Here is a 12108-nt window from a genome sequence, read left to right on the forward strand (position 1 = left end):
TTTTCCTTATAGAATAATGCCTACTAATAAACATAGGAGAAATGATGGATTAGAAAATCACCATTTTGCCACTATCATAGCAATAATAGTGTCAGGTGAGAATCATCAAAGGATGCTAAAACTAGTAAAAAAAAAGTTTAATGAGGAACAACACATTAATATAGTCTCAAAGTATATTTCCCCAAATTATTTATTAATTACAAAGAGAAAATAGTAATTTTTCAAACAACAAGGATTTACTATATAGTACAGGGACCTATAGTCAATGTCTTGTAATAACTGTATTCAATGTCTTGTATAATGGAAAAGAATTGAAAAAAAGAATATCTATCTATCCGAATTACTTTGTTGTACACCTGAAACTAACAAAATATTGTAAAGCAACTATACTTCAATAAAAAATTTTTAAAAATAGGAATTTTTCTAGAAAGAAACCTGGTAGACACAACCTTAAACAATTAGTGTTTATTATGACTGTAAACACCAAGAGATGCACAATGATTTTATTTCCTTTGCTTTTCTTAGTGTCACAGTCTTTTGTTCTTCTTTGTAATAACTCTTAGTTTTTTCTGAAAGCTCCATCACATCAGGTATTCTATCTAATCCCCCTAATCTTTCTTTTTTATTTTTTTGGCCACGCCACGTGGCATGCAGTATTTTAGTTCCCCGACCAGGGATCGAACCTGTGCCCCCTGCAGTGGAAGCGTGGAGTCTTAACCACTGGACCGCCAGGGAAGTCCCTCTCTAATCTTTCTTTTTTTCTCTATGGGACCTTCCTTCTGCAGCCCTTCATTTTCCTGTTTTAATCTGGTCTGGCTACTCTGCTGCACAGCCACCATTGTAGGGCTTACCTCCTGTCCTAGACCCCATCCTATAAACCATCTCCTGAACTATCTTCTATGAGTGTGGAACCAAGAACTTTGTAAGTATATACAATAGATTGACATATTGGTTACAGAATTCTCCTGATTTAAATTTTGCTTGGCACACAGTGGAACCTGAACAGATACTTGCTGAATAACTTAGTTTGGCCATCCACATGTTATTGATACTTTCCTTTGTACCATGAAGCTTACGGGGAGGGTTTGGTTTTTTTGTTTTTTTTTTGCGGTACACGGGCCTCTCACTGTTGTGGCCTCTCCCATTGCGGAGCACAGGCTCTGGACGCGCAGCTCAGCGGCGATGGCTCACGGGCCTAACCGCTCCGTGGCACGTGGGATCTTCCCGGACCGGGGCACGAACCCGTGTCCCCTGCATCGGCAGGCGGACTCTCAACCACTGTGCCACCAGGGAAGCCCTTGGTTTTTAATATATGATCATAAATATTAAATAAGTAAAGATAAATGAAATCACACATGTCTGTGTACATGCATAATTTTCTTACAAGGAAACTCAAGTATGTTTAATATGAAGAAATACCAATAACCATTTACTTACTGCTCCCTGAATCTGAAACAGAAAGCTAGTGTATGCCTGAGTGAACAGACTAAAGAAACCGCATATAACTCTAAAAGCAAATTAACAAAAGCAAGGGAGAGACGGTGAGGGAGCTCCTCTTCAACTTTGGATACTACTTAAACACATACTGGATTTTGGTGAAAACAGGAGAAACCTGCCCTCAAACGTCGAGATACACACAAGCTAATACGCACAGCTGTCCAGAATTATTTCTACTTTGTAAAGCAATTCTTTCAAAATAATGCTGATATTTATTCTCAGAAGTTATCTTCTGAGTAAAACAAGTAAAACAACTCCTGTCTAAGAGACACTGGTGGCAAAGGGCAGGTTATTTAAATAGCCGTGAATGGTATTAGAGAACTGGCAGCTGGTGGAAATATGATCATTAGTATATGGGATGAGAATGGGCTTGCACAGGGAATAATTCTACATAAAAAGTTTAATAGTTTCCCTATGTCTCTTAAAAAAATTCGAGGCCATGTGGACCTCAAAATTTACACACCCATAAGTGGAAAGTGGGTAATTTTCTCTTCTTGCATTTTAAATTTTTTAGAAATATGCAAATAGATTAAGGAGACAAATAGTTCTCAAGCACGTTATATGTTGCAAAAAACTGAGTGCCCTGCCCCACACCATTCCCCTTTCCATTCCATACACATGATGTGTCTCCCAGGTGACATGTGGCAGTGGGATCTTAGTTCCCCGACCAGAGATCGAACCCTTCGCCCCGTGCAGTGGAAGCACTGGGCCGCCAAGGAAGTCCTCTCCATCCTAGTTATTGGTTTCAGCAAGTCTATTTGAACTCTTCTACTCCATGCCTCCTTTCCTGTAGGTCCTCTCCCATGACCCCCCAACACCCTTAAGTTTACCCCGAGAGAGTGGAGTAGGGGAGTGAAGACACCTCATTTACCTTTTGCCCTTCACTTTCTCTCTCTTAGACTCTTCCTCTTAGCACCCAAAAGGGCTTTCTCTTTCTTGCATTGCAGGGACTTCCCTTACATCAAATCCTTGTACTATTTACCCTCTCATTTACTGTAAAAACTCTTTGTTACAGTCCTCTGGGCTTGGCTTTGATAAACTTCTTTTCTCCTCAACAAGGCTTCGCTCCTCCCCCAAATCACAAGTGCTTACTTTCAGGCTACTGTCTCAACATGGACTTGAAAAGCTCTATTTTGAAACTCAAAGCTGTTTTCAGCAGGGTTCTGTCCATCCAGAGAGGTTTATTTCCATTGGTTCAATCAGTGGGGGTAATGATGGGCTCACCGGAACCAGGGATTATCAGGGAGGAAAAAACCTATAGATTTAATATTCCCTGAAACGTTACACTGCGGATACACTCTAAGAACACATTTTATGAAGTTTCATCACACAGATGGAAAATCAATGTTACCATAAGCGAGTTTGGAAACAGTGAAACGTATCTTTGGAAAGCATCACTAGGGCTCCCTAACATCCAGTTCTCCCTTCCCTCCTGGGCATACAGAAGACCACCCTTCCTGATCCCATTCCAGTCTGACGGAGCTATGTGAGAAGTTCTAGACAGTGAAAGGTAATGAAAGTGAGAGGGTAGAGGCAGTGAACAGTTGCTATGTGATGCTACAGATTCCCTCCTCCCATTTGAAATTGGAGTCTCAAGACAGTTAAGCTACAAGATCAAACTCGTCTGAATGACTGAGACACTGCTTGGAGGGCAGCGACCCTGGACAGTTGCTTGTCCCACAGAAGACTTTGCAAGAGCAAGGAACAAATGTTTATTATGTTAAGATGCTGAGATTTTGAAATTGTTTATTATCAGAACATGAGCTAGCCTACCCTTATATACCCTCCTTCTTTGGCCACTGGCCTAATGCCTATTTAATGAGGGTATTGAGGGGAAAGCTGTGTTATTTTGATAGTAGAAACCTTTTTATTTTTTTGCAAGCAGCGAAACTCATTGACTCATTCAAAAATATTTACTGCGTTGCCTACTAAGTGCCAAGTGCTAGAGACTTAACAGTATACAAAACAAACACAGTTTTTGTCCTTAAGGAGTTTACATTCTAGTGAGAAAGTCAGAAAAAAATTAATCAGGTAACAAAAAACCTGCTAGTTAGGATAAGTGTTATGAAGCAAATAAACAATGGCTGAGTTAGACATTAACAAGGGGGGAATCTACTTTAGACGGTGTTATGGGGAGGAGACATTTCTTCCAAGATATGAAGAAAGGGGTAAATTATTTCAGGTCATATGAGGAAAGAAAGATCTTAGTGAGAGTTTGAGAAACTGAAGTAAGACCAACATGACTGGGCAGTAATACATGAGGAACAAGTGGCAAAACATAAAGTTTGAGAGACATGCAGAGACAGATCATGTTTTATCACATAAGATCACCTTAATCTTTCCTCGATCAATGCCACACTTAAACACATCTATATTCATTTCCTTTTTCCCTCCATCTGCCTCAACAAATGACACATCCCTCATCTTTCTGACAGTTAATCCCTTCTCTTGTACCCTCCCTACTCTGGTTACCCTTTCCTCTCCTCTTTTCATGCACTTGGCTCCTTTGGTTATCCTCGGCTCTTCTGAATCTTCATTCTTTCCCCAGTGGATCAGTCCTGTCAGCCAACCTACAAAATACTATCTTCTGTTTTAAAAAAACACATAATCTGATATTCTATTTCCTGACAGCTTCTGATCTATTTCTATTTCTTTGTGTTCCTTTCTAGGCCCAGAGGCTTAAAATTAATTTGTGTGCCGACTGTTGATTCCCAAACAAGATCTCTTCTTGGAGCTCTAATCTCATATACCCAATTGTCAATTTAATGACTCCACTTGAATGCTTGGTATAAACACTTCCCATCCTCTGGGCCCATCAGTGGATTATCCATCAGTTTTTTTTATTTTATATTTTTTAAATATGTCAGTAAATGATTCCACTGACAGCTCAGATGTTCAGGCCCCAAATCTGGGAGTCTGGCTTACTACTGCTAATGCTAGCTTTCATGATCCCTTGCCTGGATTTCTGAAATGGTTTCATGATTTGGCTCCATGCTTCTACCTTGCCTTCCTCTAATACATTCTCTACATAGCACCCAGAGTGGCTACTTTATTTATTTTAACCTGGAACATTTTAACTAAAATAAACTTTTAGAAACTAAAAAAAACTGTGGCCAAATAAACTTTTGTAACAAAAGTAGTATATATTCTGTAAAAAATTACACAAAAAAGATAGGCAACAAATAAAGAAAATAAGACATTTCCACTTCTAAAGATTACAACTGCTAATTCCTTAGGGTATAATCCTTCTAGATCTTTTTTCATAGTACATAAATACACATATGTGCATTTTATAATCAGAATGAGATATTGTAGCATACATACTGTTTTGTGACTTGCTCTTTTCAGTTAATGATCTCCACCTTTCCATGGCAATACATTTTCATCTCATATTCAGTCCATCTATGTTCAAATTTCTTCAATTGTCCTGAAAACGCATTTCATAGCTGGTCTGTTCAAATCAGGATTCAATCCAGATTCTATGTCCCTCAAATTTCTTTTACAGAGCAGTGGCTTTTTTATAACTATAATTTTTTAAAGAGATGGGATCAGTTATTCTGCCTAATGTTCCACCTTCTGGATTTGTTTGGTTACTTTTCATGGTATCATTTAGTTTGCTCTTCTATCCCCTGTACTTCTTTATAAATTGTGTGTTAGATGCAAAGAATTGACAGATTCAAGTTAAACATTTTTGCCTGGAATAGATCATAGATGACGATATTGTATACTTCATATGACATCCCATCAGATTGACGCACAGGGTGGCCTTTCAAAAATGTATCAATAAATTGTATCATGTCACCGTTTCTTAAATGGCATTTATAGCTTCCTTTCCATTTATTCTACAATACAAATTCTTTAACTTGGCTTACAAGGTTCTGAACGATTTGATGCCTGTTTACTCTTCCAACTTTATTTCATCCCATTCTCTACTTGTTTATTAAGTTTTTGCCACACTGTTTGCTTCCACTCCCTGAACATGGGAAGTGCTTGCCTCCTAGGGCCGTTGCTCCTTGGTCTGGGAGGCTCTCCCCAGCCACTACTCTCCCGGCCACTCTTCCCTTCTCCTAATGTCAAGCATCTTCTCAAACGGCAGGTCTTTTAAAGTTCACCTCCTCAGAAAAGACTTCTCTTATTATTTAATAATTATTATTGTTTAAACTAGGTTCTTTCGAGGGACCCTCATACCCTTACATGCCAAGCACCCTGCTTTTTGTACCAAGATACTTTTTTGGTCCACCTTAATATCTGTGTCCTTACCTGACATTAAGCTGCACAATAGCCAGGACCTTGCCTACTCGGCTCACTGTGCACACAGTATTCATACACAGCAGCCCGCTGAATGAATTACCATAGGTCACAATAACCCTGAGGCTGCCAGGTCTTGGACAGGTGGCTGCAAACTCGCGCACGTGGAGGTAACTGGAGCACTTCCCCGGGAAATTGTTAGAGCGGAGGAAGAATTATCTTTACATGAAAGCACTCTGCCCACCTGCCGAGGAAGTACGGAGGAATGAGAAAATTCCGCCTGTGGAGAAAGCCGGCGCCGTAAGGCTGGGCGCAGGAAGAGTGGGGGCCCAGGTGAGCAGCGCCGGCGCCCGGTCTCCCTCACGTGACCGGAGGCGGCGCGCCGACTGCGCCTGCGCGATAGCTCCCGGAAGTGGCCAGACCCGAAGCGCAGGCCGAGCGGAGCTCTGTCAGCCCGTCAGTCCGTCCGTCCGGTACGCCGCGCGCCTCGGCCTTCGTCGCCGTCCCGCGGTCTTTGGCCTGAAGGGCGGCCGAGGCGCTCGCCATGGCGACGTTCGTCTCAGTGCAGCTGAAGAAGACCTCGGAGGTGGACCTGGCCAAGCCGCTGGTGAAGTTCATCCAGCAGACGTACCCGAGCGGCGGGGAGGAGCAGGCCCAGTACTGCCGCGCGGCGGAAGAGCTCAGCAAGCTGCGCCGCGCCGCGCTCGGCCGCCCGCTGGACAAGCACGAGGGCGCGCTCGAGACGCTGCTGAGGTGGGCCTGGGGCCGGGCGGGGGGAGGCCGTCGGCGGCCTGCTGCTCCCCTTGCTTCTTTCTCTCTTCCTGCCTCCCTCCTTCAAACCCACTGCCCGGGCCGGCCGTCCTGCCCCTGCTGGCCGGGCGCGTAGGTGTGGTCTGCATTCCTTCCTGCTGAGCAGGAGCGGCCTCGAAGGCCCCGGGGACCCGACCCGCTTCCCCTAGCTGCCCGCCCTAGCCCTTGGTCCACCGAGGCTCGGGCCGTCGGCCACCTGGGAGGAACGGTCAGCCACGTACTGATCTCTCTTGCCACATTTACCCAGAACTGGTTTTCTTCACTTTTTGGTGGGGGGAGGGGGTCTCTGAGACTCCTCTCTTCCCCAGTTTTTGCATCACTGCAAAACTTTCTTGGCCAGGTTTGGATTTCGTAATCGTAGTTGCTTCAGGGAAGTGGCAGAATTGGAACACTGGAACCCATGTTTATTACGTACTACCCTGTCCACTTCGGAATGAGCCATCTTCCTAGGTTCATCGTAACCGAACGACAAATGGAGAATTCCATGGGTTAGGAGCTGCCATTATTTGAAGTTAAACTTGAGTGACATTAACGTTCAAGATAGGTTGCTTTTAATCAGTTTGCTCACAAACAGGTATGCAGATATTGGAGTAAATTTGTTATCTTAGCAAATGTTTATTGAGTTCAGGCTGTATTTAAGGAGAGTTCCTTTTGTAGTTCTTTCTAGTTAGGATGGCAGAACATTTTTATAGCACTTTATAGTTAAAAAAATTTATTTCACCCATCTTGTTAATGATCTCATTACCTATGTGTAACATAGTCTCCTTGTTTCACAGGAAAAACACAGCTGTATTAGGATGCAGGTAGGAGCAGCTCAGGTTAAACTAGCTTAGTAACTGCAAAGTCAAGGAATATTGCTTCCTTATCTTTAGGTATTCCAGGAGATCATCCTGCCTCTATGATGATTACCTCTTAGGAGAGCTTTGTTTCTCTATTGGGAGAGATGGCCACTGGCTCTCCTGTAATTACAGTGGTCTTAGCACTCAGGATCTTGGCTCTCCTGTAATTACAGTGGTCTTAACACTCAGGATCTTAGGTAAGAGTGCTTTTCTCCTACACCCTGGTGAAAGTCCATGGAGGCCTCTGATTGGGTTGGCTTGTGCCCATGTATGATGGTGGGAAATGGCCTAATTTAATTGCCCTTGTCTGAGTCACTCTGCTGGTTTAATTTCTCCATGCAGCATGGATTAAAGTAATATTAGTATGGACTGGGGAAGAGCTGGTTCTCCAGAAGGAGGCTACTGAATAGATTGCTTAGAGAGATGATGACCCCTTGGTGTCAGTTTTAAAGATAAGACTGTTGGGTTGCAAAGATCACTAACTTGATACTTACTAGAAGCTTTTTTAAAAGCTAGGGCTTCCCTGGTGGTTCAGTGGTTAAGAATCCGCCTGCCAATGCAGGGGACACGGGTTCGAGCCCTGGTCCGGGAAGATCCCACATGCTGCGGAGCAGCTAAGCGCCACAACTACAGAGCCTGTGCTCTAGAGCCCATGAGCCACAACTGCTGAGCCTGCGTGCCACAACTACTGAAGCCCATGCACCTAGAGCCCATGCTCCGCAGCAAGAGAAACCACTGCAATAAGAATCCCGTGCACCGCAGCAAAGAGTAGCGCCCACTCGAAGAGTAGCCCCCGCTCGCCGCAACTAGAGAAAGCCCGCGCGCAGCAACAAAGACCCAACACAGCCAAAAATAAATAAAATTTTAAAATATTTAAAAAAGAAACAAATATAAAAAAAAATTAACCTATGAATACTTAGCCATTCTTTAGAATTAACATACTTAAAAAAAATCTCCAGTACAATTCTTATATAGACATGAGTGGCATTCAGTGACGATTTTTCATTAGTAGTAGTAAAAAAGCATGGGTTGTGTATAATGTACATATGAATACATTAGGTTTGGTCTCAGCCCTTAAGGAGTGTGTAGTCTTCAGAGACTAAAAGATGAGAGAATAGTGAGTAGTGGTTCTGTGAAGTTTAACTTTGTTCATTTGTTCATTCCTTTAGTCTTTTCCAAGGTGTAAATGTGAGAACTGTTCCTAGGTTCTAGGGCTGTTGAGCAGATAGTCTCTTTGAAACTGTGTTTCTTTAGTTGTCTGTATTATCCTCATATTAACACATTCGTTCAACAACTACGCTTTTTTCACTTCTTGCTGTTCTAGGAGAGTTAGGGTAAACTAATAGATATTAGTACAGTCTATTAAATGGAGGTGTGTACAAAAGTACCTTTGGTATACATGCTGTAAAAATGAAACAATTGTGGGGTGTTCATCCAATCAAGCAGATTGTCTTACTTTTAATAATTATATTTGGATAATTGTGTAAACTGAACATTAATTTACATATTTTAAACTTAATGAACTTTTAAATAAAATTTTAAAAAAAGAGGGCTTAATCTAATTCCTAAAGAAGAGAAGCTAGCTTGGTAATGATACACAGCTCTACATATAGGTTCAGTGACTTGCCTTTTTTATTGTTACTAACTTCTAGATGACCTATTAAAATTTCCTAAAATACACATTTATGAGTTATAAGAGTGAATGTCATCCTTTGTAAAGTGACTTTAACTACAAATTGATTAGGAGAGCCTTGGTAAATAGTGAATTTTACACTAGGTGATCAGATGGGAACCCTGCTGGGTTTTTTTGGGGGGGAGGGGGAAGCTCCAGATACCACCTTCCATGTCTTTTGTTGTGATTAGTCTGTTTAGAGAGAAAGCTTCCAGTCTCCTTCCATGAAAAAGCCTGGTTGTCAGCTTTCTGAAATTTGGTCAGGGGGAATGGAGGTTGAGGATCTCAGCAGTCATGTATGCAGTTTTTTATATTATCTGTTTTAGTTTTATATTATTTATGTTGCTGTGTTAGGGGTGAAGTCATCTGCGTGTGGTAGATCTCAAATTGTCAGTGAGTTAAATTATGATTTTAGGACTTCCCTCGTGGCTCAGTGGTTAAGAATCTGCCTGCCAGTGCAGGGGACATGGGTTTGATCCCCAGTCTGGGAAGATCCCACATGCTGTGGAGCAACTAAGCCCGTGTACCACAACTACTGAGCCCGCACGCTGCAACTAGTGAAGCCCGTGTGCTCTAGGGCCCATGTGCCTCAATTACTGAGCCCATGTGCTGCAGCTACTGAAACCTGCATGCATAGAGCCCAGTGCTCCGCAGCAAGAGAAGCCACTGCAATGAGAAGCCCGTGCACCACAACGAAGAGTAGCCCCCACTCGTTGCAACTAGAGAAAGCCTGCGTGCAGCAATGAAGACCCAATGCAGCCAAAAAATAAATTGAAAAAAAATTATGATTTTACTCTGTGTGAAAAGTTGGTGGATGGGTAGTTCTGGTAGCCTAGGGATGGTGTAGTGGTTCTGTGAAGTTCATCAGGCTCAGGCTCTGGCTCCTCCAGTGAGCTGCTCTGTAAAACCTAGAGTCTTTGCTCTCAAGGTCCAGATAGCAGTCATACCCAAGTTTTAGGAGGATGGAGGGAGGGAGGAAGAAGGCAGAGGGCTCAGCCTCCACGATGTTTCCTGGAAACTGCCCCGGAATACCCTGCTCATATGTTATTGGCCATTATGTGTGTCCACATCTAATAGAAGGGTAGGATAGGTAAAGGAATTTTTTAAAAAAATTTTATCAGAGTATAGTCACTTTACAGCGTTGTGTTAGTTTCTACTGTACAGCAAAGCGAATCAGCTATATGTATACATATATCCTCTCTTTTTTGGATTTCCTTCCCATTTAGGTCACCGCAGAGCATTGAGTAGGGTTCCCTGTGCTATACAGTAGGTTCTCATTAGTTATCTATTTTATACATAGTATAAATAGTGTATATATGTCAGTACCCATCTCCCAATTCATCCCCCTCCCTGTATCCATATGTTTGTTCTCTATGTCTGTGTATCTATTTCTGCTTTGCAAATAAGATCATCTATACCATTTTTTTAGATTGCACATATATGCATTAATATACAATATTTGTTTTTCTCTTTCCGACTTACTTCACTCTGTATGACTATCTCTAGGTCCACCCACGTCTCTACAAATGACCCAGTTTCGTTCCTTTTTATGGCTGAGTAGTATTCCATTGTGTGTGTGTATGTATATATATATATATATGTTACCACATCTTCTTTATCCATTCTTCTGTTGATGGATATTTAGGTTGCTTCCATGTCCTGGCTGTTGTAAATAGTCCTGCAATGAACATTGGGGTGCATGTGTCTTTTTTTTTTTTTTTTAAATAAATTTAGTTATTTTATTTTTTGCTGCATTGGGCCTTTGTTGCTGTCCCCGGGCTCTCTCTAGTTGAGGCAAGCAGGGCTACTCTTCGTTGCAGTGCGTGGGCTTCTCATTGCGGTGGCTTCTCTTGTTGCAGAGCACGGGCTCTAGGCACACGGGCCCAGTAGTTGTGGCATGCAGGCTTCAGTAGTTGTGGCTTGTGGGCTCTAGATCATAGGCTCAGTAGTTGTGGTGCAAGGACTTAGTTGCTTCGCGGCATGTGGTATCTTCCCAGAGCAGGGCTCGAACCTGTGGTACCCTGCATTGGCAGGTGTATTCTTAACCACTGTGCCACCAGGGAAGTCCCCGGTATATAGTATTCTTGTTGACATTTTTTAATAGTTTGTAATTTTAGTTTTCTTTAACTCAAGAGTCCTTTATATAGATTTTGTAAAATTTCTAAATAGATTTGTGTGTCACTTTTTTGTGGGTTAATACTTAGTTTGCTGCATTATGGTAGTATCTTTTTCATTTGTAAAATAAAGGTGATGGAATTAGTTTCATAATTTCTGAAATTTTATCCCAGCATTGGTGTTTTACAGATCAGGAAAGAAAATATTGCTGTTCCATTTTACTTCTCAAGCTGTTGCTTACATTCTGATTGTTGCTTAAGATATTGAGATAATATTAGTCCTAATGACGTTGCTACAATTTGTTAATAAAACAGTGTGGGGAATATAAAGATATATAATACCTGACCCTTGGTCTCAAGGAATATCTGTAGTAGCCAGACCTTAAATTGGCTCAGTAATTTTATTGTGCATAAATGAATAAACTTGAAAATTTAAAGGAAAATTTTAAATCTCTGCTTTTCTGTGTTCTGACTTTTCTAATATTTAATAAATAAAATAGCTTGTCAGGATTTTCTTCACTCTTTGTAACCCTAGAGAGAACCTTCTCTCAGAATCTTCTGCACACAGGAGGTTTAAGCCATGCAGCTAGCTTTGTGGTAGAGTTAGACTAAGATCTTGACTTCTTGACTCCCTATTTACTTTCTGCCATACTCTTCTGCAGTAGTGCTTCATTAGTGATTCTTCATGAGGTAAATTGGGCAAAGAAAGAAGTGTGAAAATAAGGTTCAGGAGGCATCTGTTAACTCTGATCAATATCTGGCCCAGCTCTCTTGTTTCTGTCTCTGGTTGGTGGGCTGGGAGTTGCCCAGCCCTCAGTACTGGCTGGAGCTGGATGGGTTATGTGAATTTGCATTGCAGTATCACTTTGCCTAACGTAGATTGGTTGTTCTCGGTCTTCACACCTTCCCCTTAAAAAAAACTTTAGAA

At 41.9% G+C, this 12108-nt stretch overlaps 1 protein-coding gene and 1 long non-coding RNA gene across 7 annotated transcripts in view; one reads left to right on the plus strand and one right to left on the minus strand.

Annotated features, from left to right (window-relative positions):
• The window catches only part of LOC149748237 (uncharacterized), a 28618-nt gene extending 22317 nt beyond the window's left edge, over window positions 1–6301 (minus strand). For both annotated transcript variants that reach the window (XR_016394677.1, XR_016394676.1), the window contains exon 1: window positions 4822–6301. This is a non-coding gene — a long non-coding RNA (uncharacterized LOC149748237). The remainder of the gene's footprint in view (window positions 1–4821) is intronic.
• Window positions 6161–12108, plus strand: part of PDCD6IP (programmed cell death 6 interacting protein) — a 62100-nt gene continuing 56152 nt past the window's right edge. For 2 of the 5 annotated variants that reach the window (XM_089919004.1, XM_089919005.1), the window contains exon 1: window positions 6162–6498. In XM_089919004.1, coding sequence (XP_089775130.1) covers window positions 6290–6498 — 209 coding nt within the window. In that variant the 5' untranslated portion in view covers window positions 6162–6289. Of the gene's footprint in view, window positions 6499–12108 lie in introns of all 5 variants that reach the window. The other 3 variants (XM_089919002.1, XM_022553686.3, XM_022553687.3) reach the window with 3 other exon arrangements.

This window comes from Delphinapterus leucas, chromosome 10 (genome assembly GCF_059928025.1).
Source record: "Delphinapterus leucas isolate spDelLeu-1000000601 "Yukka" chromosome 10, BTC_Dleu_Yukka2, whole genome shotgun sequence".
In the NCBI taxonomy this organism is placed as follows: domain Eukaryota; kingdom Metazoa; phylum Chordata; class Mammalia; order Artiodactyla; family Monodontidae; genus Delphinapterus; species Delphinapterus leucas.